General features: G+C 43.4%; 1 protein-coding gene across 2 annotated transcripts in view; it reads left to right on the top strand.

Annotated features, from left to right (window-relative positions):
* The window catches only part of CREG2 (cellular repressor of E1A stimulated genes 2), a 49,018-nt gene extending 31,390 nt beyond the window's left edge, over nucleotides 1–17,628 (top strand). Inside the window, exons 3-5 of one of the 2 annotated variants that reach the window (XM_068564611.1) lie at nucleotides 5,286–5,399; nucleotides 17,198–17,300; nucleotides 17,554–17,628. In XM_068564611.1, the coding sequence (XP_068420712.1) occupies nucleotides 5,286–5,399; nucleotides 17,198–17,300; nucleotides 17,554–17,619 (283 nt within the window). In that variant the 3' untranslated portion in view covers nucleotides 17,620–17,628. Of the gene's footprint in view, nucleotides 1–5,285; nucleotides 5,400–8,336; nucleotides 9,919–17,197; nucleotides 17,301–17,553 lie in introns of those variants that run through there. The other variant, XM_068564612.1, reaches the window with a different exon arrangement.
* Nucleotides 17,629–21,336: the final 3,708 nt, after the last annotated feature.

Here is a 21,336-nt window from a genome sequence, read left to right as displayed (position 1 = left end):
TTATTTATTTTCGGCTGCGTTGGGTCTTCGTTGCTGCGCGCAGGCTTTCTCTAGTTGTGGCGAGCAGGGGCTACTCTTCGTTGCGGTGCACAGTCTTCTCATTGCGGTGGCTTCTCTTGTTGTGGAGCATGGGCTCTTGGCATGCAGGCTCAGTAGTTATGGCGCACGGGCTAAGTAGTTGTGGCTTGCGAGCTCTGGAGTGCAGGCTCAGCAGGTGTAGCTTGCGGGTTCTAGAGTGCAGGCTCAGTAGTTGTGGCGCAAGGGCTTAGTTGCTCCGCAGCATGTGGGATCTTCCTGGACCAGGGCTCGAACCCGCGTCCCCTGCATTGGCAGGCGGATTCTTAACCACTGCACCGCCAGGGAAGCCGCGGTGTATTAGTTTTCTAATGCTGCTGTACCAAACCACCACAACTTAGTGGCCCAAAACAACACAAATGTATTATGTCATAGTTTCAGAGGGCAGAAGTCCAAACAGGTCTTCCTGGGCTAAAACCAAGGTGTCCTTTGTGGAGGCTCTAGGGGAAAATCCATTCTCTTGCCTTTTCCAGCTTCTAGAGGCTGCCTGCACTCCTGGGTTCTGGCCCCCTCCCATATTCGAAGCCAGGAGAGTCTTTTTCCCATCACATCACCCCAACACTCTCTTTTGCCTCCCTCTTCCACTTTTAAGGACCTTTGTGATCACACTGAGCCCAGGTGGATAATCCAGGCCAGCTGATTGGCAACCTCAATTCCCCTTGGCCGTGAAAGGTAACACAGTCACACGTTCCAGAGGTTAGTATGTGGACATCTTTGAGGGGCTGTTATCCTCAAAAAGGATAAAGCTTTCTATTCACCTATTTAAATACGTAATCGTCTTTCTAGTCTGTGTAATCTCCACCACTGGAGAAGCAAAATGCTCCCTTCTTAAATGTAATGTGTTCTTCTATCATGACTTAACTTACGAATCCTAATTTCATTGCTTTCATGATGGAGCAGTTTTGTGAAAAAATTGGCTTTAATAGCAAACAAATAAATTGGGTACAACTGATGACAGTCTCGTCTGGTATCTGTATGTTTAGTTCCCATTCACTATTTTTACTTATTTTCTCCTATCCGCCTCAGGGTTTTTTTTTTACAAACTTCAACGTTGATTCAGTGTTTACAGTTATGTAGAGTGCCTCCCATCATTCTTTCATCTTAGAAACATTCACAATTCAGCAACTACATTTTTGCAGTGTCACAACCTCAGCGGACTGTAACACTTTCAAATGGTACACGGTGTTCTGACATGGAGCATTTAACCTGAATATGTGGGCGTGTCCACTCTTTCTCTTATTATGACTCAACAGAGTGTATAATAAAGAACACCTTGTAGGCAGGTGAAAACAAGTCCCCTAGGTATAAGCAAAACATACATTTTGCTTAACAAATGTACCTTTCTTTAATGTTATAACGGACGGGAATGGGTTCTGATGAGTCATGCCTCCTCGAAGCAGCCGTTCTGTGATATACACCGTCTGTGAAGGGAGCGTGTGCAGTCTGCTTGGCCAACTGCGTGAGAGTCCCAAGACCACCCTCAGGCTCAGTGATTCGCTGGAAGGACTCACAGGACTCAAGAGCCCGTGGTCTATTCCAGTGAGAGGATACAGATCAAGGTCATCAAGGGCAAAATGCACATGGGGCGCAGCCCAGGAAAATCCAGGCCCAAGCTTCTAGGAGACCCTCCCCACTGGAATCATACAAGGACACACTTAATTCTCCCAGAAATGATGTGTGACAACAGGTGCAAGGTATTGCCAACCAGAGAAGCTCACCTGAGCCTTGGTATCCAGGGTTTTTACTGGAATCCAACCACATGGCAATTACAGCATCTGCATGATTGATCTTAGCTACTCAGACTCAGGGCCCAAGAGGTTAAGCTGACTCAGCATGGCCCAGGGTCTCAGGCACAAAAACACTCTGATGAAGCAGGAAATTTCAAGGGCTCAGAGGTATCTTCTAGGAGCCAGTCAAGGGCCAGTCCTCCTGAAGACAGGCCTTGCTTTGGAATGTGCAGGGTTTGGACAGCCCCGGTCTGCTGAGTTACCCCTTGACTGCCCACCAGGAGATAGTGTTATGTGACCATTATTTTTTTGTCTTTTTTCAGCTTTATTGGGGTAGAATTGGCAAATAAAATTATAAGGTATTTAAAGCACACACCATGATAATTTGATATATGTATACATTGTGAAAAGATTCCCACCATCTAGTTAATTGACACATCCATCTCCTCGCCATTTGCCTTTTGTGTGAGAACATTTAACTTCTCTCCTCTTAGAAAATTTCAACTATACAGTACAGTGTTATTAACAAGAGTCACCATGTTACGCATTAGATTCTCAGACTTTTTCACCTTATAGCTACAAGTTTGTACCTTTTTGCCAAACTCTCCCTATCTGCCCCCCAGCCCCTGCTGGAAACCACTTTTCTGCATTACATATTGTAATATTCAAAGAATATAGAAGTATATAAAATAAAAAGGGACTTCTCCCCCTACACCTCAAGCCCCTCAAATCCCCTTCTTGAAATAACCAAAGTTATATCTTTGGAATATATCCTTCCAAGAACCTTTTCTAAGCATATATAAACATTATATATATATATATATATATATATATATATATATATATATATATACACACAGACACATATACATACACACACACATATAGTTTTAGGATTTCTTTTTTTAACGGGGTCCTACTACATATATTGTTCTTCAGCTAACTATTTTTACTTATATCTTTCTCATGGCCACCTATAGCTCTATCTCATTCTTTTTAAAGGTTGTATTTCATACTGTTGATAAAACAATTTATTTATGTTCTCCCACTGCTGAGCGTTTTGGTTACTTCCCATTTTTTGTTGTTTTCTTTTTTTTTAAATTTTTATTTATTTTATTTATTTATGTTTGGCTGCATTGGGTCTTTGTGGCTACGCGTGGGTTTTCTCTAGTTGCGGCGAGCGGGGGCTACTCTTCGTTGTGGTGCACAGGCTTCTCATTGCGGTGGCTTCTCTTGTTGCGGAGCACAGGCTCTAGGCGTGCAGGCTTCGGTAGTTGTGGAACATGGGCTCAGTAGTCGTGGCTCGCGGGCTCTAGAGCGCAGGCTCAGTAGTTGTGGCGCACGGGCTTAGTTGCTCCGCGGCATGTGGGATCTTCCCGGACCAGGGATCGAACCCGTGTCCCCTGCATCGGCAGGCAGATTCTTAACCACCGCGCCACCAGGGAAGCCTGGTTACTTCCCATTTTTGCCATCATAAATGATGCTGTAACAGATATCTCTGCACACGCTCTTTTTTTTGTCATGTGATACTTGTTTTTTTACCCCTAAGGTGAACTTTTTTCTTCCCCCTAAGCTGAGCTTTTGAGAAAGCATTCACCAAAAATTAAAACGTTATTAAACATGATATCTAAGAGTCCACAATCAGATAATAAGAGAGAGAACCCATGAACACTGAGGACTCATAGGATCCAGGAGGTGAAGGAGATGGTCAGTCTAGGATACACCCAGATACAAGGGCTAGGCTGCCAGGCAGCTGCCTTCCTGCTTGAGGCCAGAGGACCTGGGCTCCGACAGGCCCCGCAAGCTCCATGGCCCAGGACAAGTCACTTAGCCTACCTGAATCTCATTCTCCTCATCTCTAAAACAAGGTCAATAATCACACCTACCTCCTGGGGTCGTCATGAAGATGAAACAAAATGAGGCAATGCGCAGACACATCTTGTTGCCCCATCCTGGAACCACCTTCCCAAGCACATATGGAGAGATTGTGAAATGCGTAAGGCACCAGCTGTCACCTGGGGGAGGTTTCTCTCCTGGCTTAAGATGAAGCCACGATCTGAAACATGAAGATTCAGATTCTCCCATTTATGCTTCTTCCAGAAATAGGCAGCCTCGCGTGATGAGAGGTGGGTGGGAGCTCTCCGTTGCCCTCCCACACTTTCACTGCCAGGTGACTCTTACAAGGAAAGCAAGTGTTTATAGAAGAATCCTGCCACCATGGAAACGCTTGTCACACAATGTTACTTCTAAACATCCCTTACGTTCAGTAAGGGACCTCTGTGTTGGACGACGGTGATGCCTGAAAGCCTTTACCTTGGCCACTGCTGGATCCGGGCAGACGCACTGCGTTACTCCAGGGGCGCCATTCATAGTGTCTCGAGGGAGTGGCACTCCCAGGAGTCCTGCAGAGCAGCAACCCGACTCTGGGCTCCCCATGGGGGTGTTGCAGAGCCTTGCCCTGGCCTGTGCACTCTCGACTAGGGTACTTCCGGGGCTGTCTGCCCCCGCGAGGATGCACACTGACATCCAGCCTACACAGACACACCTGCCACACTGCCTGTACCATAGTATCTTAATTTTTTTTTAGTTTATTGAAATATAGTTGATTTACAATATTGTGTTAAGTTCTGCTGTACAGTAAAGTGATTCAAGTACACATATGTATACATTCTTGTTCATATTCTTTTTCATTATGGTTTACCACAGGATACTGAATACAGTTCCCTGTGCTCTACAGTAGGACCTGTTGTTTATCCATCCCATATATAATAGTTTGCCTCTGCTAATCCCAGACTCCCAATCCATCCCTCCCCCACCCGCCCTCCCCCTTGGCAACCACAGGTCTGTTCTCTATGCCTGTGAGTCTGTTTCTGTTTCGTACATGAGTTCATTTGTGTCATATTTTAGATTCCACATATAAGGGATATCACATGGTATTTGTCTTTCTCTTTCTGGCTTACTTCACTTAGTATGATAATCTCTAGATCCATCCATGTTGCTGCAAATGGCATTATTTCATTCTTTTTTTGTGGCTGAGTAATATTCCATTGTATATATATACCACATCTTCTTTATCCATTCATCTGTCGATGGACATTTAGGTTGTTTCCATGTCCTGGCTATTGTGAATAGTACTGCTATGAACATAGGGGTGCATGTCTCTTTATGAATTAGAGTTTTGTCTGGATATATGCCCAGGAGTGGGATTGCAGGATCATATATGCTAAAGTATTTTCAAGTAATTCCAGAAAATGTAAAAACCTGAACAATATAACCAGCAATGTGATCACTATTTTCTTTTTTTTTTTTTTGTTTTTTTTGTTACGGTGTGCAACTTGTGGGATCTTAGTTCCCCGACCAGGGATCAAACCTGGGCCCCACTGGCTCTCCAGGGAACTCCCTCTATTTTTAATAAAATCCTTAGTATGTCCAGCTGTCATTCTATCATCATTTTAATATCTGAAAAATGTTCTTCAAATGCAGAAAAAATATCGTCGACCCAGAAGATCCCCGCTGTGCCCGGTTAACACTCACTGGCCAGATGGTCGCAGTGTCTCCAGAAGAAGTGGAATTTGCCAAGCAAGCCATGTTTTCAAGGTTGGTATCTGCTTTAAGATTGGTTTGCCCAGACACATACAGTGTAAGAAGCAGAGGTCGGGGCTATGCCATTTGACGCCTCTGAGGTGATGACAGTAATGGTCTGAGCTGTCCTTTGGTGGCAACACTGCCACCTGACGCTGAAAGTCTTGGTCACCTGAGGTGGCACAGAGGCCACGCACGTGACCTTGCAGTGGGCTGTCCGTGCCTTTGGAGAGCGCCCGTGCTGAGGGTTGCAGGCACTGTTCCCTGCACACTGCCAGCCTTTCACAACAGCCCTGCCTTGGAATGGAGATAAAGGGGGCTTTGTAGTCCAGTCAATACAGCAGACATTTCCAAACGTCCACTCGAAGCAGAGCTCGGCGCCAGAAGTGACAGCAGTGTTCCTTCGTGTGGGCCCCTCACCCCTTGTATAGCCGGACCACTTAGGATGCAGCTTTCTAACCGCCCCCCCACCACCTGCTTCTCGAATTGGATGCTCTGCAGGTTACACTCAATCAAAATTTTAAAAGGACATCCCAGGAAATTGGCATGCATGCTGCTAGGGTCAAAATGAGTGACAGGGTAGCCCCGGGAAGGGGGGGAGGAGATCAGCATTTGCAAAAAGTGAGAAGGATGGTCCTGCAGGGGTGCTGGAGTCTGCCTCCATGGGTGAGGAGAGGGTCTGTGCAGGGGGAGGCCTGAGGTGGAAGGTCAGAGCTGGGGTGAGGAGGGGCGGGTATCCACGTGGGGTGTGGGCAACGAAAGCTGGCAGATTAGTACTTGTCTAAGTTAGTGGGAGGGTAACGTGAAAGCAGGTGGTAAACTGGACAAGCCATCTGCATCCCTGTGGAGATGGGATGATTGTACATACAGGGGAGTCATGAAATAAGTAAATATACAGCAAGTTCCCTGCATACGAATGAGTTCCCTTCCGAGAGTGCGATCCTAAGTCCAATTTGTTTAAGTCCAACAGAGTTAGCCTAGGTACACAACTAAGACAATCGGCTATACAGTACTGTACTGTAATAGGTTTATAATACTTTTCACACAAATAATACATAAAAAACAAACACACACAAAAAATAAAGAAAACATTTTTAAACTCACAGTACAGTACCTTGAAAAGTACAGTAGTCCAGTACAACAGCTGGCATCCAGGGGCTGGCATCGAGTGAACAGGCAAGAAGAGTTACTGACGGGAGGAGGGAGAGGAGGTGGGAGATGGTAGAGCTGAAGGGTCGTCAGCAATAGGAGACGGAGGGCAAGCTGCAATTTCACTCACGCCTGATGTCGATGGCACAGGTTCTGGTTCCCTGCTGGATTCGATTGTTCACATCTTTGAAAGTTCACAACTTGAAGGTTCGTATGTAGGGGACTTAGTGTAGTAATAAGTAAACACAGAGAAGGGAAGCCTGGTTTCTCACCGCCATGGAAGAGAGTTACCAACACGCACAGGAGGACACTAGATCAATCTGGAATTGGATCGGGATTGGACTCATCCACACGGACTTGTGGTTTTCAATATACAGACAGAGAGATAAATGTAGATGCGTGTGTCTGTGTGCTTGTGTGCTTTATTTTCCATCTCAGCTGTCACTCTTTAGTTCTGATTTCTCTTCTTCCATGTTATGATGGGCAGTGAGATGAAGCCAAAGCCTCAGGAGACATTTGCATTCATTAAATTCATTTCTTATTTTCCATGTTACCGCAGGTAACAGTGTTGCCAAAATTTCCACTACTGGATAATGTGGGTCCCTTTACCACGCACATCCAACCACCTTATCATTACCTTCTTTAAACGCTCATGGTCATTCTCCTAAGGTCCTTCCAGCATCCTACTGCCTGGACCCCAAGCCAGGGCCTCACGGACTAGGATTTGCTGTACCTACGTTCCCCTTGCGGGGGCCAAAATTTGTTCCAATTGTAAATACAAAACTAGTTGGCTTAAAATAAAAACAATCATGTTATCATCTCAGCTGCATGAGTGTTTGGAGCGTTGGGGCCTCAGATCAGCAACTTACTTTCAGATGGTTTAGGAAAAAAAAAAATAGTTCTTTATACCATACTTTCAACCTCTCTGTCAATTTGCAATGATTCCAAAAAAAAAAAAAAAAAAATTTTTTTTTTTAAAAAGGGCATCAACCTATCACTGCATTGGCATTGTTGCAAATGTTTTTTCCAGTTTACCCTTGGTCTTTGAATTTTGTTTATAACATTTTTAGATATAAATAAAACTTCTATTTTTATGAAGTTTTAAAAAAGTGAGCGCCAGACCCTGCCCTCAAGGGTGATGCATGTTTTTAGGCCTACGCCTGAGGGAGAAGGCAAGTCAGAAACAGAGGGCGGAATGTGAGGGCTGTTCCCTGTCTACGCTGGCTGGTTCTCAGCTTGATGCAACAGTTCTAGGCCTCTACAGGAATGGAAATCTTCCCGTGAACAGATTTGTTTCCCGGACTTAAAATTCAGCATTTCACATAGAGATGCTTAGAGCCTTTCGTGACGCTTCCTGGTAACAATGGCCCGCGTCCCCTGGGCGCTTCCTCTATGCAGGTGCTTTATGTGTCTCGTCATTTGCTGCCCACACAGCCCTGTGATCTGAGCACCATCCCTCTCGCCCCATATGACTGGGAAGGAGACCGGGCAGGCTTAAGAGAGCAAACGGCCCATGAGGCATCCCAGCAGCTGAACTGGAGTTCGAACAAAGTTGCCTGGCTCAAGACTTGAGCTGTCTGCCGCTCTGTGGTGACGACAGTTTCCTGCCCTCCTAAGGCTGCCCCAGACCTTGACCCTGGCTCCCTGGCTTCTGCCTCTAGCTGGTTTGAGCAGGTCTCAGCCTAAACAAAGCCTGGAGTCTGGAGGGCCCTATGACCTGACCAAGGATACATCTGGCGCTGTGCTCTGGAGAGCCCACCCTCTGATGAGAACAGCTTTAATGTGACGTCTTTATTTCTGCAGACACCCAGTTATGAGGAAGTGGCCTCGTCAGTATGAATGGTTCTTTATGAAGATGAAGATAGAGCATATCTGGCTTCAGAAATGGTATGGAGGAGTCGCTGACATTTCCAGGGAGGAATATTTCAAAGCAGTTCCAAGAAAGGCCTGATGGAGTGAGAAGAAAGTCCTTGATGTTTGCATAAAATGAAAACCTTTTGAGCGATGCTGCCAGACAGCAATTGACTGCTGTCTCTTTGTGAAAGGGTTCACTGCAGCCCTGTCAATCTTACAGCAGAATGAGAGTGGGTCACCAGGGACCCCTGTGCTAGCTGGAGATTGAAGTGGCCATTTGCAAATGCCCAGATCACACAGGGACTTCACATAGAGAGTCTGTTTACATGTGTTCAGTCCAGACTCACCTACGTGGGATCACTGTTGGCTGTCAAAGTGACATGTTGAGACAGTTGCTGTTCCATTCTTTAAGATAAAAAAACAACGACAACAACAAAAACCAAACCTATGCCTGTATGTACAACGTGATTGCTTTGTCTCGTGAGAGTATGTTTGTTGCTTGTTGTACCCAAAGCAGTGTCCTGGTTCTAAGCTCATTGCGACCACAGAAGAACTAAATACGCATCACACAGCCGCCGTCTTGTGTTTAGGGTGAGGGTGCAGGACTCTTTGTCTGTGGGTTACCATCCTGCTACAGAATGGCAAATGCATTATCGAGCCCCATTTGCTAGAATGTACTGGTCACTCATGAAGCTTTTTTCCCCACTGCAACATGACAAACCATGTGAGAACCCCCCGAGTGGGGTGCACAGCCCTATTCTGGGTAATCGGGCCATGGTGGTACATTAAGGGAGGGGCAGCTTCAGCAACGGGCTCCCCAGTTCCCCTCTGCTAGTGCTGGGATAGGGGGTCCCCTGCTCTTAGGCATGGGGAGTGCTACTCAGTCTGTGGTACAGAGAGAGGAGGGGGACAGGGAGAGGCTGGAAAGGAAGCAAAGGCAACGTATAAGAAAAGGAAGGAAAGAAGTCAGTAACTGGAAGCACGCTCCCTACCCAGCCGTGGGCCAGGCCCTTGACGGGGTCATCTCACTGAAGCCTTACAGCCAATGAGATGAATCATCATTGCCACTTACAGACAAGAACGCTGAGGCTCAGAGAGGCTAAGTCAACATCCCAGGCTCTGATTCCACCACTCACTGCACACAATGGAGAGAGTGGTACCTAGACAATTTCCAATTCTAAGAACAAGACAAAAGACTTACTGGTAGCCATTGAATCAGTAAAATCAGTAAAGCGGTGACTGACCTGCCTGTAGATTGGCCACTGTTTTCTACAAAAAAGAAAAAAAGTCTCTGATATTTGATTCTTATTACAGATTTTAAATTTTCTACAAATTATATGCAGGAGCACCTGCATTGTACCTGTGTATATACCTAAGGCCTACAAGGACCTATGTGTACACTTCCAAGACCTCTTATATTGAAATTTGTAAAGGATCTAGCACTACCCAGTTTTCTGCCTTTTTATGTGGCTCTAAACCCTCTTTGGTCAGTTAGGTATATTGTATAAATATAAAAATACAACACACAAAATATAGGAAATATACATTTAAGAAATAAATAATAGTGTTATTAATGGTTACACTTTTGTTTAAAAAATTAAGACACGAAGAGAGTTTGAGTTGTCAAAATATTTTTAAGTGCCTGTTACTAAAAGCATAGTAAGGTGCACAGAATTCTTTATTCATCAAAAGTCAAATCACGAAAGTGTTCCTTAACAATAGCAATTTCTGATATATAAGAATAAGGTAACTTTGAGGGTATTTCATATTTTCAGAGTTTAAAATTGTTGCTACCCCCATTTAGAGGTAAGAGGGGAAAACTGGAAGAAGAAACCACATACTCCATAAGTCAACCTCAAATTGTAATTCTCTGAACGTCTCTGTGTCCAAGTCCCGCCTGAAAGAAAATTTTCCTAACGCTAGTTTTGCTTTTACAATCAGGTTTCACTTAGCTCGTTAAAGCTCACTCAGCTGCCTCAAGGAGCTTTGCAGCTTAACCACTGATGACGGTTATCAGTTATTTATCCAAATTACGGGGAATGGAATCTGAACAAGTTGGGTGATAAGAAGAGTGTTGAAAAGGCATCTGCTTGAAAGGGAACCCTCTTGCACTGTTGGTGGGAATGTAAATTGATACAGCCACTGTGGAGAACAGTATGGAGGTTCCTTAAAAAACTAAAAATAGAATTACCATATGACCCAGCAATCCCACTACTGGGCATATACCCTGAGAAAACCATAATTCAAAACGACATGTGTACCCCAATGTTCATTGCAGCACTATTTACAATAGCCAGGTCATGGAAGAAATCTAAATGCCCATCGACAGACGAATGGATAAAGAAGATGTGGTACATATATACAATGGAATATTACTCAGCCATAAAAAGAAACGAAATTGGGTCATTTGTAGAGACATGGATGGAGCTAGAGACTGTCATACAGAGTGAAGTAAGTCAGAAGGAGAAAAACAAATATCATATATTAGTGCATATGTGTGGAACCTAGAAAAATGATACAGATGACCGGTTTGCAGGGCAGAAATAGAGACACAGATGTAGAGAACAAACGTATGGACACCAAGGGAGGAAAGTGGCGGGAGGGGGGTGGTGGTGGGATGAATTGGGAGATTGGGATTGACATATATACACTAATATGTATAAAATAGATAACTAATTTAAAAGAATCTAATTTAAAATAGATATCTATAAAATAGATAACTAATAAGAACCTGCTGTATAAAAAATAAAATTCAAAGATTCAAACAAAACAAAACAAAAAAAGCAAAAAAAGAAAAAGAAAAAGCATCTGTTTGAGAATGATGGGCCCCATTCAGGCCAGTAAGTTTTAGCAAATCTCTAGAAATTTACATTGATTAAAATTTTAAAGGCTGTATTGGAAGTTCTGGACATGGCAATAAGGCAAAGAAATAAAATGCATATGATTGAAAAGTAATAAAAGTATCCCTATTTACAGATGATGTAACTGTCTACATAGAAAATTCAAAAAAACTATTAAAAAAAAAAACTCCTAAAACAACTGATTTCAGCAAGGTCCTAGGATACAAGATCAGCACACAAAATTTAATCACATTTCTATATATTAACAATAAACAAAGTGGAAACCAAAATTTTAAACACAATACCATTTACAATCACTCCAAAAGGAAAAAAAAAAAATACTTAGGTGTAAGTTTAACAAAAATGTGTATAAGATCTATATGCTGAAAATTAAAAGATGCCAATGAAAGAAATCAAAGACCTAAATAAATGAAGAGACATACCATGTTCATGGATTAGAGGACACAAAATAGTAAAAATGTCAGTTCTCCCCAGATTCATCTATATGTTTAATGCAGTTTCTATCAAAGTTCCAGCAAGGTTTTTGTAGACATATTCAAGCTTATTCTAAAAGTTCTAAGGCACAGGCCTTGGAATAGCTAAAACTATCTTGTAAAAGAAGTATAAGTAGGAGAAACCACTCTACTCAGTGTAAAGACTTATTATGTAGCTACACTAATCAAGACAGTGTGGTATTGGTGGAGGCATAGACACAAAAGATCAATGGAACAGAACAGAGAATCTAGAAATAGACCCATACAAATATGCTCAATTGACTTTTTTTAAAGTACAAAAGTAATTCAATGGAAGGAGGATAGTCTTTTCAATAAATGTGCTGAGCAATCAGATATCCATGGGCACATAAAAAGAACCTCAAGCTAAATCCCATACCTTATATAAAAATTAACTCAAAATAGATCATAACGCTAAACATAAAATGTAAAACCATAAAACTTTTTTTTAAAGAATAGAAAATCTTTGGGACCTAGGGCTAAACTAAGCAAAGGCTTCTTAGACTTGACACCAAAAACCTAAAGTCCATAAAAAGAAAGTTTGATAAATTGGACTTCATCAAAATTTTAAACTTTTATTCTGCAAAAGGCCATGTTAAGAGAATGAAAAGGCAGGCTACATACTGGGAGGAAATACCTGCCAACAGCATATCCAACAAAGGACTACCATCTAGAATAGATGGAGAACTCTTACAACTCAACAGTTTTTTTAAAAATCCAATTAGACAATGGAGAACATGAACAAATGTTTCTCTGAAGAGGATATGGCATATTAGCACGTGAAAGTATACTCAACATCATCGGTCATTAGGGAACTGCAAAGTAAAACCCCAATAGATGCCACGAGGCACCTACCAAAATTGCTAAAACGTAGTAACAACACCAAATGTTGGCAAGAATGCAGAGCAACGGGAACAGCCTACAGCTGGTGGGAAAGTAAAATAGAACAGCTACTCTGGAGAACCAACTGACAGTTTCTTATAAAACTAAACAAGCAACTGGCATACGACTCAGCAATTGCACTCCTGGGCATCTATCCCAGGGAGATGAAAACTTAGGTTCACACAAAAACTTGCACGTAAATGTTCATAGCAGCTTTATTCATAATATTCCAAATCTGTAAACAACCAGATGCCCTTTATTTTTTAAATTAATTTTGATTGGAGTATAGTTGCTTTACAGTGTTGTAGATGTCCTTTAACGGGTGACTGGTGAAACAAACTGTGATACATCCATGCCATGGAATACTACTCAGCAATAAAAATAATTTCCAATACAAGCAACAACTTGGATGAGTCTTCAGAGAATTGTGCTGAGTGAAAAAACCCATCCCCAAAGGTTATGTCCTGTATAATTCCATTTATATAACATTTTGAAATGCAAAATTCTAGAAATGGAGAACAGATTAAGGGTCACCAGGGAGGAGGGTGGAGAAGGAGAGAGGTGGGTGTGTCTGTAAAAGGGATCCTTTATTGTGATGGAAATGTTCCCTAGCTTGTCTGTATCAACATCAAAATCCTGGTTATGATATTGTATCATTTTGCAAGATGTTACCATTGGGGGAAAATGGGTAAAAGGCACACAGAATCTCCGTATTATTTCTTACAACCGCATGTGAATCTACAATTATCAGCAATTCTCTCAGAATCTATTATACAATTATCTCAGAGTAAAAAGTTTAATACAAACAAAATTTAAGCCTTAGCTTAAATAAGGCATTTATGCCCTCTCGTTGGTCCCTAATGAAATGAAGAACTGAGCTACGTGCCAAAACCTAGCAGAACGGACGACATTTGTTTTCTTTAACCATTAATAGATGCGTTTTTGGAAGAGAGAGAAAATTTCTTTGAAAGTTTTCAAAATGTATTCAATTTAATATTGAATACAAATTAACAAGAATTCAACAAACCTGTATAGATTTTATGTGGGACACTTAGAAGAGGAGGTTATCTTTCAGTTTCTGGAATAAATATGTTGAGCTACAGGTGTATATAGGTATCCAAGTCTGTGCACCGTGATTCACCACTGATGTTCATAGCAAAGAACAGTATTTCCAGCAATCCACCTCTAAATATTCTGGGAAAGAATTCTTCTTTTGTATCTATGAATAAGCTATATCCTGACCTCCACATTTTTATTTACCATGATTGTACACATCCATAGTGTTGACACAGAGAGTGTAATTCTGATGTGACTTGTTTCAATATGCCTTGTATATATTGACTCGTTATAAAAGAGTGGTTTTTGGTTGAAATGTGTTTCTACAGTTTTTCCAGAAGGTCTGTATTTCATATTTAATAATTGAACCATCAAACGCTGTTCTGAAAATAAACCTTCTCTAGGATAATTCATTGATGCTTATTTGATTGCTTGTAACAAGTCAATTGTTATAAAATTTGAATTGTAATGAAGCTGTGGTTTGTGCTGTGTAATGCATGTGGAGTGTAAACTCTGTTTTCGAAACTGGATACGTCTATCTAACCAAAGACTATTTCATTCCTGATATGATTTCCATGCTTGATTAAATAAATTTATAATATTTCTACACAGTCCTTTCATGTAATATTACAAATTGACGTTATTATATTTCTAGGAAAACAAATGCTATTACAATAAATCAGCAGTTACATTTCCAATAGAAAGAAAAGAACTAGCTGGGTGACTGTTGTTGATATGAGTTTTTAAGGCTCTGAGTACAATGCACTTAATTTGCAGACTGGAAAATGCTGATGTAACCACACTTTGGTGTTCCCACTCTTGGAAATATTTGCCATTTTTAACATAGTTGTTATTCTTCGAATTCAGGTCTACAAAAAAGCTCCCTTTTGCTAATAAGATAAAATGCCACTGGGTCACACTTAAGACTGTGGCAGAAGATGACGCATGCCCACAAGAGTGATCAATACTGCAGCTTCCGCAGACCCCCCACCCCCCCCACCCCACCAACACTCCGGCTTCTCAGAGATGGTCTTATCTTAGAGACAGGGCAGAGAGAGACCAAGCGGCCCAAATGACCCAGGACTGAGGGTCCCCGGGACACAGGACTTTCAGTGGTAAAGTCAGAAAATCCAGGGCCAATCGAGATGCATTGGTCACCCTACCTTCACTCCACCTCACGCCCCAGGTCCTGAGCGGGTCACCTCCAGAACCGGCCCACCTTGGAAACTGTGCATTTGGATATTCAGGCACCTCCAACCTCACCTCCCTCCTTCCAGCCCTCTCTCCTGCTCCGGAGCCCTGAGCTGCTTCTCTGTCATCATCTGACTCCCTTGTTCAAGCAGGTGAGCGACAACATGGTGGGATTACAGTGGAGAGCAAAGCCCAGCCCTCAGGAAGCTTATGTTTTGTAAATAATAAGTAAACAAGCAGATCTTGAAGCCAGGTGACCTGGTCGTGTCTGTGGATTCAGCTCCATCACGTCAGCCAGTATCCTCAGAATCCCCACTGTTTTCTCTTGGAACCACAGGGCAAACCCTGCCCTGGATAAATTCTGCGATCATCTCTGCAGCTGACTTGTAACAGAGAAAAGCCACGACCACAAGAATTGGTCTCACCTTACATCAGGCATCCTCATCCTTAACTGGGCCCTCCAGCTGCCCGGGGACCCCAGCGTGGTTCTCCGTCCAGCTCTCTCCCACTCTCGTAAGCAGCTGTTTCCAGGACTGTCTACAGTCTTCGGCCCCTGGAGCCCACCCCTCGATCCCCTCAGTCTCAGCTAAAAAAAAAACAAACAAACACAAAACACTTCCTGGAGAGCCATGAAGCCTTCAAATGAACACCCCCTCAATCACAGAATTTTCTGTTCCTCTGTTCCTCCTTCTCTCCTGACACTCTCTGCTGCTGGATGATTTTTCTGGCTGCCCGGATGCGGGCGTGAGCATCCCGTTTATGGGAGGTAGAAGCCAGTGCCACGGAAGAGGGTCAGATAAGGGAGAGCTTAAGGTGTTTTTAAGAGTACCTGAGGGAATTCCCTGGTTGTCCAGTGGTTAGGACTTGGTGCTTCCACTGCTGAGGGCCTGGGTTCAATCCCTGGTGGGGGAACTAAAACCCTGCAAGCCACACCAGGTGGCCAAAAAAGAAAAAGAGTAGCTGATATGCCGCATGGTGGGAACTAAGCTGGGGAAGGAAGTGAAGGAAGGAAGGAAGGAAGGGAGGGAGGGAGGGAGGGAAGAGATGGCAGGAGAGGGTAATGCAGGAGAAGCTGGACCATCAGGGGACCCAGTGGGGGTACTTGAGCCCACAAGCTGGAAGGCGGGTCACTGGGAACAGAGTGAGATGTGTGGACGAGTGCTCTCCCAAGCAACAACATCGGTGATGGCAAAGGCCAGGCTGTGGTGGTGGGAGTGGAGGGCCAGGTGACCAGAAGATGGTGGCTGGGTGGTGCCGTGGAGAGTGAAGGGTTAGCAGGAGGTGGGGATGCCAGCCGGGGTGGAGGGGCACCAGGGAGTGTCCTGCCATCCTGGTTGTCAGCTCTCGCTGAAGTTCACCAAAAGTGCAAAGTTGTGAGTTTTCAAGGAGCAGAGCTGTTTTGGTTTTCCTTGTTTTACTGCAGGAGTAATGATTTGTAAAACGTGGCCTTTAAAACAGACTGGCATAGCAGGAGTCCATTGTTTCTCAGCTTTGTGAATTTTGGAAACTAGTGAATCCTTCGAATCTCAGTTTCCTCGTGTGTTAAATGGGGTCATTGCAATACAGTGCCTGGCACAGCGTAAGGGTTAGAGATGGTGGCATTATATGTCTCATTATTTTCACGTGTATGTTGGTCATCTGCCCATGTGTCAGCCTCCTCAGCAAGGCTGTGAGCTACGTGAGGGGCTGATTTCACACACCGCCTGTTTGTGGCTCATGGCAAGTGCTGGACAAATGGATAAATGATCTGTGGGCTTTAGCCCAGAGCCCCTACCTTTCACTGACACATTTCCTTTTCGCCTCCTCCGACTGTGACTCTCCTCCCTGGCCTGCTTGCCCCTCACTGAGGTCTTGCATCCTCCTCACCACTTCCAGATAAGCCACTGACCCTCCCAGAGCTTCTGACGAACTCCCAATCCGGGCGATTTGTCCCAACAGCTTCGGTAAAGAAACGTGACGCCCCCTGGTGGCTGTAGCTGGGACCTTCACGTTGTTCAGACCAGAATCCTGGCGAGAAAGAACCCAGAATGTAGAATCCAGGCCAGGATGAAACTGCGTCCCCGGAGCCACCAGCTACGGTCAGCAGAGTATCCGTGGTGGACGCACAGATATGCACACCGAGCACTCTGCTTTGCAAATACAGTGTTTTCCTGCCCATGATGGCAGGACAAACGCAAATACTTCATGACATTTTGATAGTGATATTTTAACTATTTTGTTATTTATTTATTTTTAGTTATTTCTAAATTATTTAATTACAGCAGTTACTGTAATTGAACTCGTCCTATAAGCTAGGTATTTTACATACTTTTTAAAAAATCTCATTTAGTTTTTACATCCGCCCTGCAAGGAAGAAAAGGCTTCAATTTTCCGCGTGGGAAACCTGCTCAGCAAGCAGCTCTCGGACCAGCATTCCTGGGACCCAGGACCAGGTAGGAGGCCCAGTGGGTACTAAACCCAGGTCTGTCTGATTCCAACCTCCTCTCCCTCTTCTCAATGCTTGTGGGTCTGGAGGAGAGCGCGGTGCGATCTGCGTAGTTTTTCTTCCCTGCCTTCCGTCCTTGGTCCCGGGTGGGTGGCCCGTCCCTGGCGTGGCCTCAGGCTCAGGCAGGAGCAGCTGCCAGCAGGTGCAAGGACTGTAAATTAGCGGAGAATTTACTAAGTGCCCTGTGTTGCTCTTCACAGGCTGTACCTTGTTTAGTCCTCGTGCCAACCCTGGGAGGTGGGGAATTCTCGCTAACCGCCGACTGAGAACACCTGACCAGCGTCCCCCAGCGCGTAAATTGGTGGTGTAAAAAAATTAATAAACAGAACCCTCAGCTGAATAGAGTCAGGTGACCAGAAGGGGGCGCTCCCACGCTGTGCCAGGAAACAGCTCAACGGGTAGCAGATTCTTCTCTCCTGACAACTGTTCAGCCGAAGGAAAGCCATGGGCTCTTTGTTTACCCTAACCCTCCCAACTTCCTCTTCCCTCTATTAAAGAGTCCTCCTTCCCTTGCCACGCAGGCACTTGCACTTGGCTCCCCGGGGTTGCAGACCCCAAACTGCAATTCTCTGCTGATCCCTAATAAACCCATTTTTTGGCTGGAGAAATAACTGACCTTTGTTTTAGGTCAGCCGTGGCACCCATGTGAGCCCAGACTTCCAAGTCCATGCTCTGAACCACCACCCAACAGGCTTACCCAGGCTTCTTTGTGTCTTTTTCAGTATCAAATTGTGACTCACATTTTTATTTTGGTTCAATAATATAATACTGCCAAGAACAGTAACTCAGGTGTGGGCTCTCAGCCTCCAGCCAGGCAATAGGAGCTTCTACCATCCAGCCCCACACCACACACGCTTCCTCTTGGGTCTTTGACTCTTGCTGCCCTTCCAGCCTCTTCATAGCTAAGTCCCTGCCTTAAACCCCTCTTTACTTGAAGTATCCTAAGTGATTGAATGCTGATTGACATGCATTTCAACATAAAAGAAATGCGCGTGGCATTGATCTCTTAGTTTCTCATGGAAGAAAAAAGCCTTTGTTCTATCATGACTGTACCTCACATTTCCCAAATCATCATATAATATTTTAATAAAACCATGCTCTGGACCTGTCTTATATGAATGCCACTTTTTATAGACAGTTTTGAAAGGATTGTGTAGTTGACCTAAAAAAAAAGTGTCTGGAAGTGTCTGGAAATAATAAAACAGAGATTTTTGTTTATTTGTTTTTTAACATAGCAGTTGTTTTTATTGTACTCATGGTGTACATGAGTACAACAAAAATAAAAATAAAAATTGTACTCATGGTGTGCCTCTGCAAAGTAGCTGTTGATTTTTTTTTAATAAAGACTCAAATAATTCTCTCTCCAGACACTATATTGAAAAAGGAAAACTCGGCCCTGAATCTGGCTGGCACACTAGACACAGACAAAGCCAGCTGCAAGGTTAACTGGAAACAATATTTCTCCCAACGTCGTGCTACGGCTGTAAAACATTATAACAAACCCCTTTATGAGTAACTTCTGATTTTTTTTTTCATTTCTATCACTTTATTGAAATATAATTGACATACAATCAACTACAGGTATTTAAAGTATCCAATTTGACAAGTTTTGACAATGTATACACAGTGAAACCATCATTACATCAATATAATGAACATGTCCATCACCCGCAAAGAGGTTTTCTCATGCCCCTTTGTAGTCCCTCCTTCCCATCCCCCATTCTAAGATAATGACTGATGTTCATTCTGTCTCTATAGAATAGTTTGCATTTTCTAGAATTTTATGTAAGTGGAATCACATAGTATGCATAATTTTTTACTGCTTTCACTCAGCATAATTATTGTGAGATTCACTCACGCTGTTGCATATAACAGGAGTTGATTTTTTTTAATTGCTGAGTAGTTTCATTTCATTATATGAATCTATCATAGTTTTTTATCCATTTACCTGTTGATGGACACTGGGATTGTTTTTATTTGGGGGCTATTACAGATAAAGTAGCTATGAATATTTATCTCTTTAACATTTTTTTTTAATGTGGCAACTACAAAATGTAAAATGTGCTCATGTTGTATTTTTTTTAGTACACAAAAAGGTCAATATTTATTTACTGATTTCTTAGTGAGAAATCGTGTTCTAGAATCAGCAGCTGTCAGAAACTTTGACGTTTGAAATCTAATCAGTAATGTTACCCCAAAATTGGGTTCACCTCTTGGTAGGTGTTGAGCCAAAAGCTACAACCAAGCCAAAGATGGGGAGAAGGAAGGATTTATTACTTGCGACAAGTAAGGAGAACACCGGGGATCTTTCCCAAAGCAGTGTCTCCCCTAACAGCAAAATTGGGCAAGTTTTAAGCTAAGGCACATGCATATTCATGAAGGGGCTTGAGCAGAGGAGAACTCAGCATAGAACTGGGGCAAAGGTCGACAGAGTCCAGGCTTAGTTGACTGAAGTCAAGAGGGTCAGAAAAGGTCATTATCATCATCTCTTACATTCCAGTTGATCTGGTGGGTTGGGTGCTCCAGCGTTTAAATTCTGCAAAACAGCTCAAGAAAGAGCTTCAGGCTAATCTTTACCATTGAAACAGAACTTGGAGTCTTTACAACTGAGTTATTATCTTTGCTATTGTTATTTCTCTTGCCTGATAACAGTCGTTTGTTCTTTTATTCCCTTAAGATCATTATCACTGAGACCTGTTCAAGGGCAAGCACTGTGTCCAGGCTTAGATCCCAAATGGCTTCTCTTGTGTAAAAAGGCTACATCTGGTTCTTTTCCTCCAGGGCCCCCCCACCCCACCCTATCTGCTTACAGTAAGAAGGAAATATTCCACTTTGCCTGAAAGATCTATGTCTTTTTTTTTTTGGCCGCTAGGCTTGTCAGATCTTAGTTTCCCGACCAGGGATCAAACCCATGCCCCCTGCAGTGGAAGCACGGAGTTCTAACCACTGGACCGCCAGGGAGTTCCCATGAAGATCTATGTCTTTAACATAGAGAAGCAGCCTCGATTTCCAAAGCAGATGCAGGCTCCAGACATAGGGCGTTCTAGAAGAGACTCTGTATTGATATCTTAACTTGTCATTTCCAAGAAACAGGGCCCTGAGTTCATTTTGCAGTTTAGACCCAAAGCTGACCCCTGTTTGCCTTGAGGCTATCCAAACATGGCTTCATTAAAATTTTACCTAAACTCCCTTCCCCCATATCACATAATAACCTTATCTCTTTCTTTCTTTCTTTGGTGAAATGCCCAGGCTCTGCTGGAATGCAGTCTCCCTTTCCAGGAGCCGATAAACCTGACCTTGCTGGACTTGGGGTTTGTCCTCATGCCTTTGGCTGAGTGAGCTGGTGAAGCTGAATCTGGCTTCTGCACCCCAACACTGAATTAAATCTCAGAGACAGAGTTTGGGTGAAGTAAAAAAGAATAGCTGTATTGCTTTGCCAGGCACAGGGGGCCACAGCGGGCTCATGCCCTCAAGACTGTGTCTCCCAACTTGGAGCAGGTCGTGAGGAGTCTTACGGTGTTTAAGGAGCAGGGCGTGGTCAGCTCCTGGACACTCTTCTGATTGGCTAGTGGTGAGGTCATCGGGAGTCGGCATCATCAACCTTCTGGTTCCAACCGGTCTGGGGTCTCCGTGCTCGTGGGCAGCAGACAGTTAACTTCTCCCACCTGGAGGGGGTTTCAGTATCTGCAAAACGGCTCAAAGATATTGTTCTGTGCATCCCTTTCTTTTTTTTATAATTAAATTTTATTGGAGTATAGTTGCTTTACAATGTGTTAGTTTCTACTGTACAACAAAGTGAATCAGCCATACGTATACATATATCCCCTCTTTTTTGGATTTCCGTCCCATGTAGGTCACCACAGAGCATTGAGTAGAGTTCCCTGTGCTATACAGTGGGTTCTCATTAGTTATCTATTTTATATATAGTATCAATAGTGCATATATGTCAACCCAATCTCCCAATTTCTCCCAACCCCCCTTTC

Source organism: Eschrichtius robustus, chromosome 15 (genome assembly GCF_028021215.1).
Source record: "Eschrichtius robustus isolate mEscRob2 chromosome 15, mEscRob2.pri, whole genome shotgun sequence".
In the NCBI taxonomy this organism is placed as follows: domain Eukaryota; kingdom Metazoa; phylum Chordata; class Mammalia; order Artiodactyla; family Eschrichtiidae; genus Eschrichtius; species Eschrichtius robustus.
Note: the sequence above shows the minus strand (reverse complement) of the source record. Positions and strands in the feature narration are given on the sequence as shown.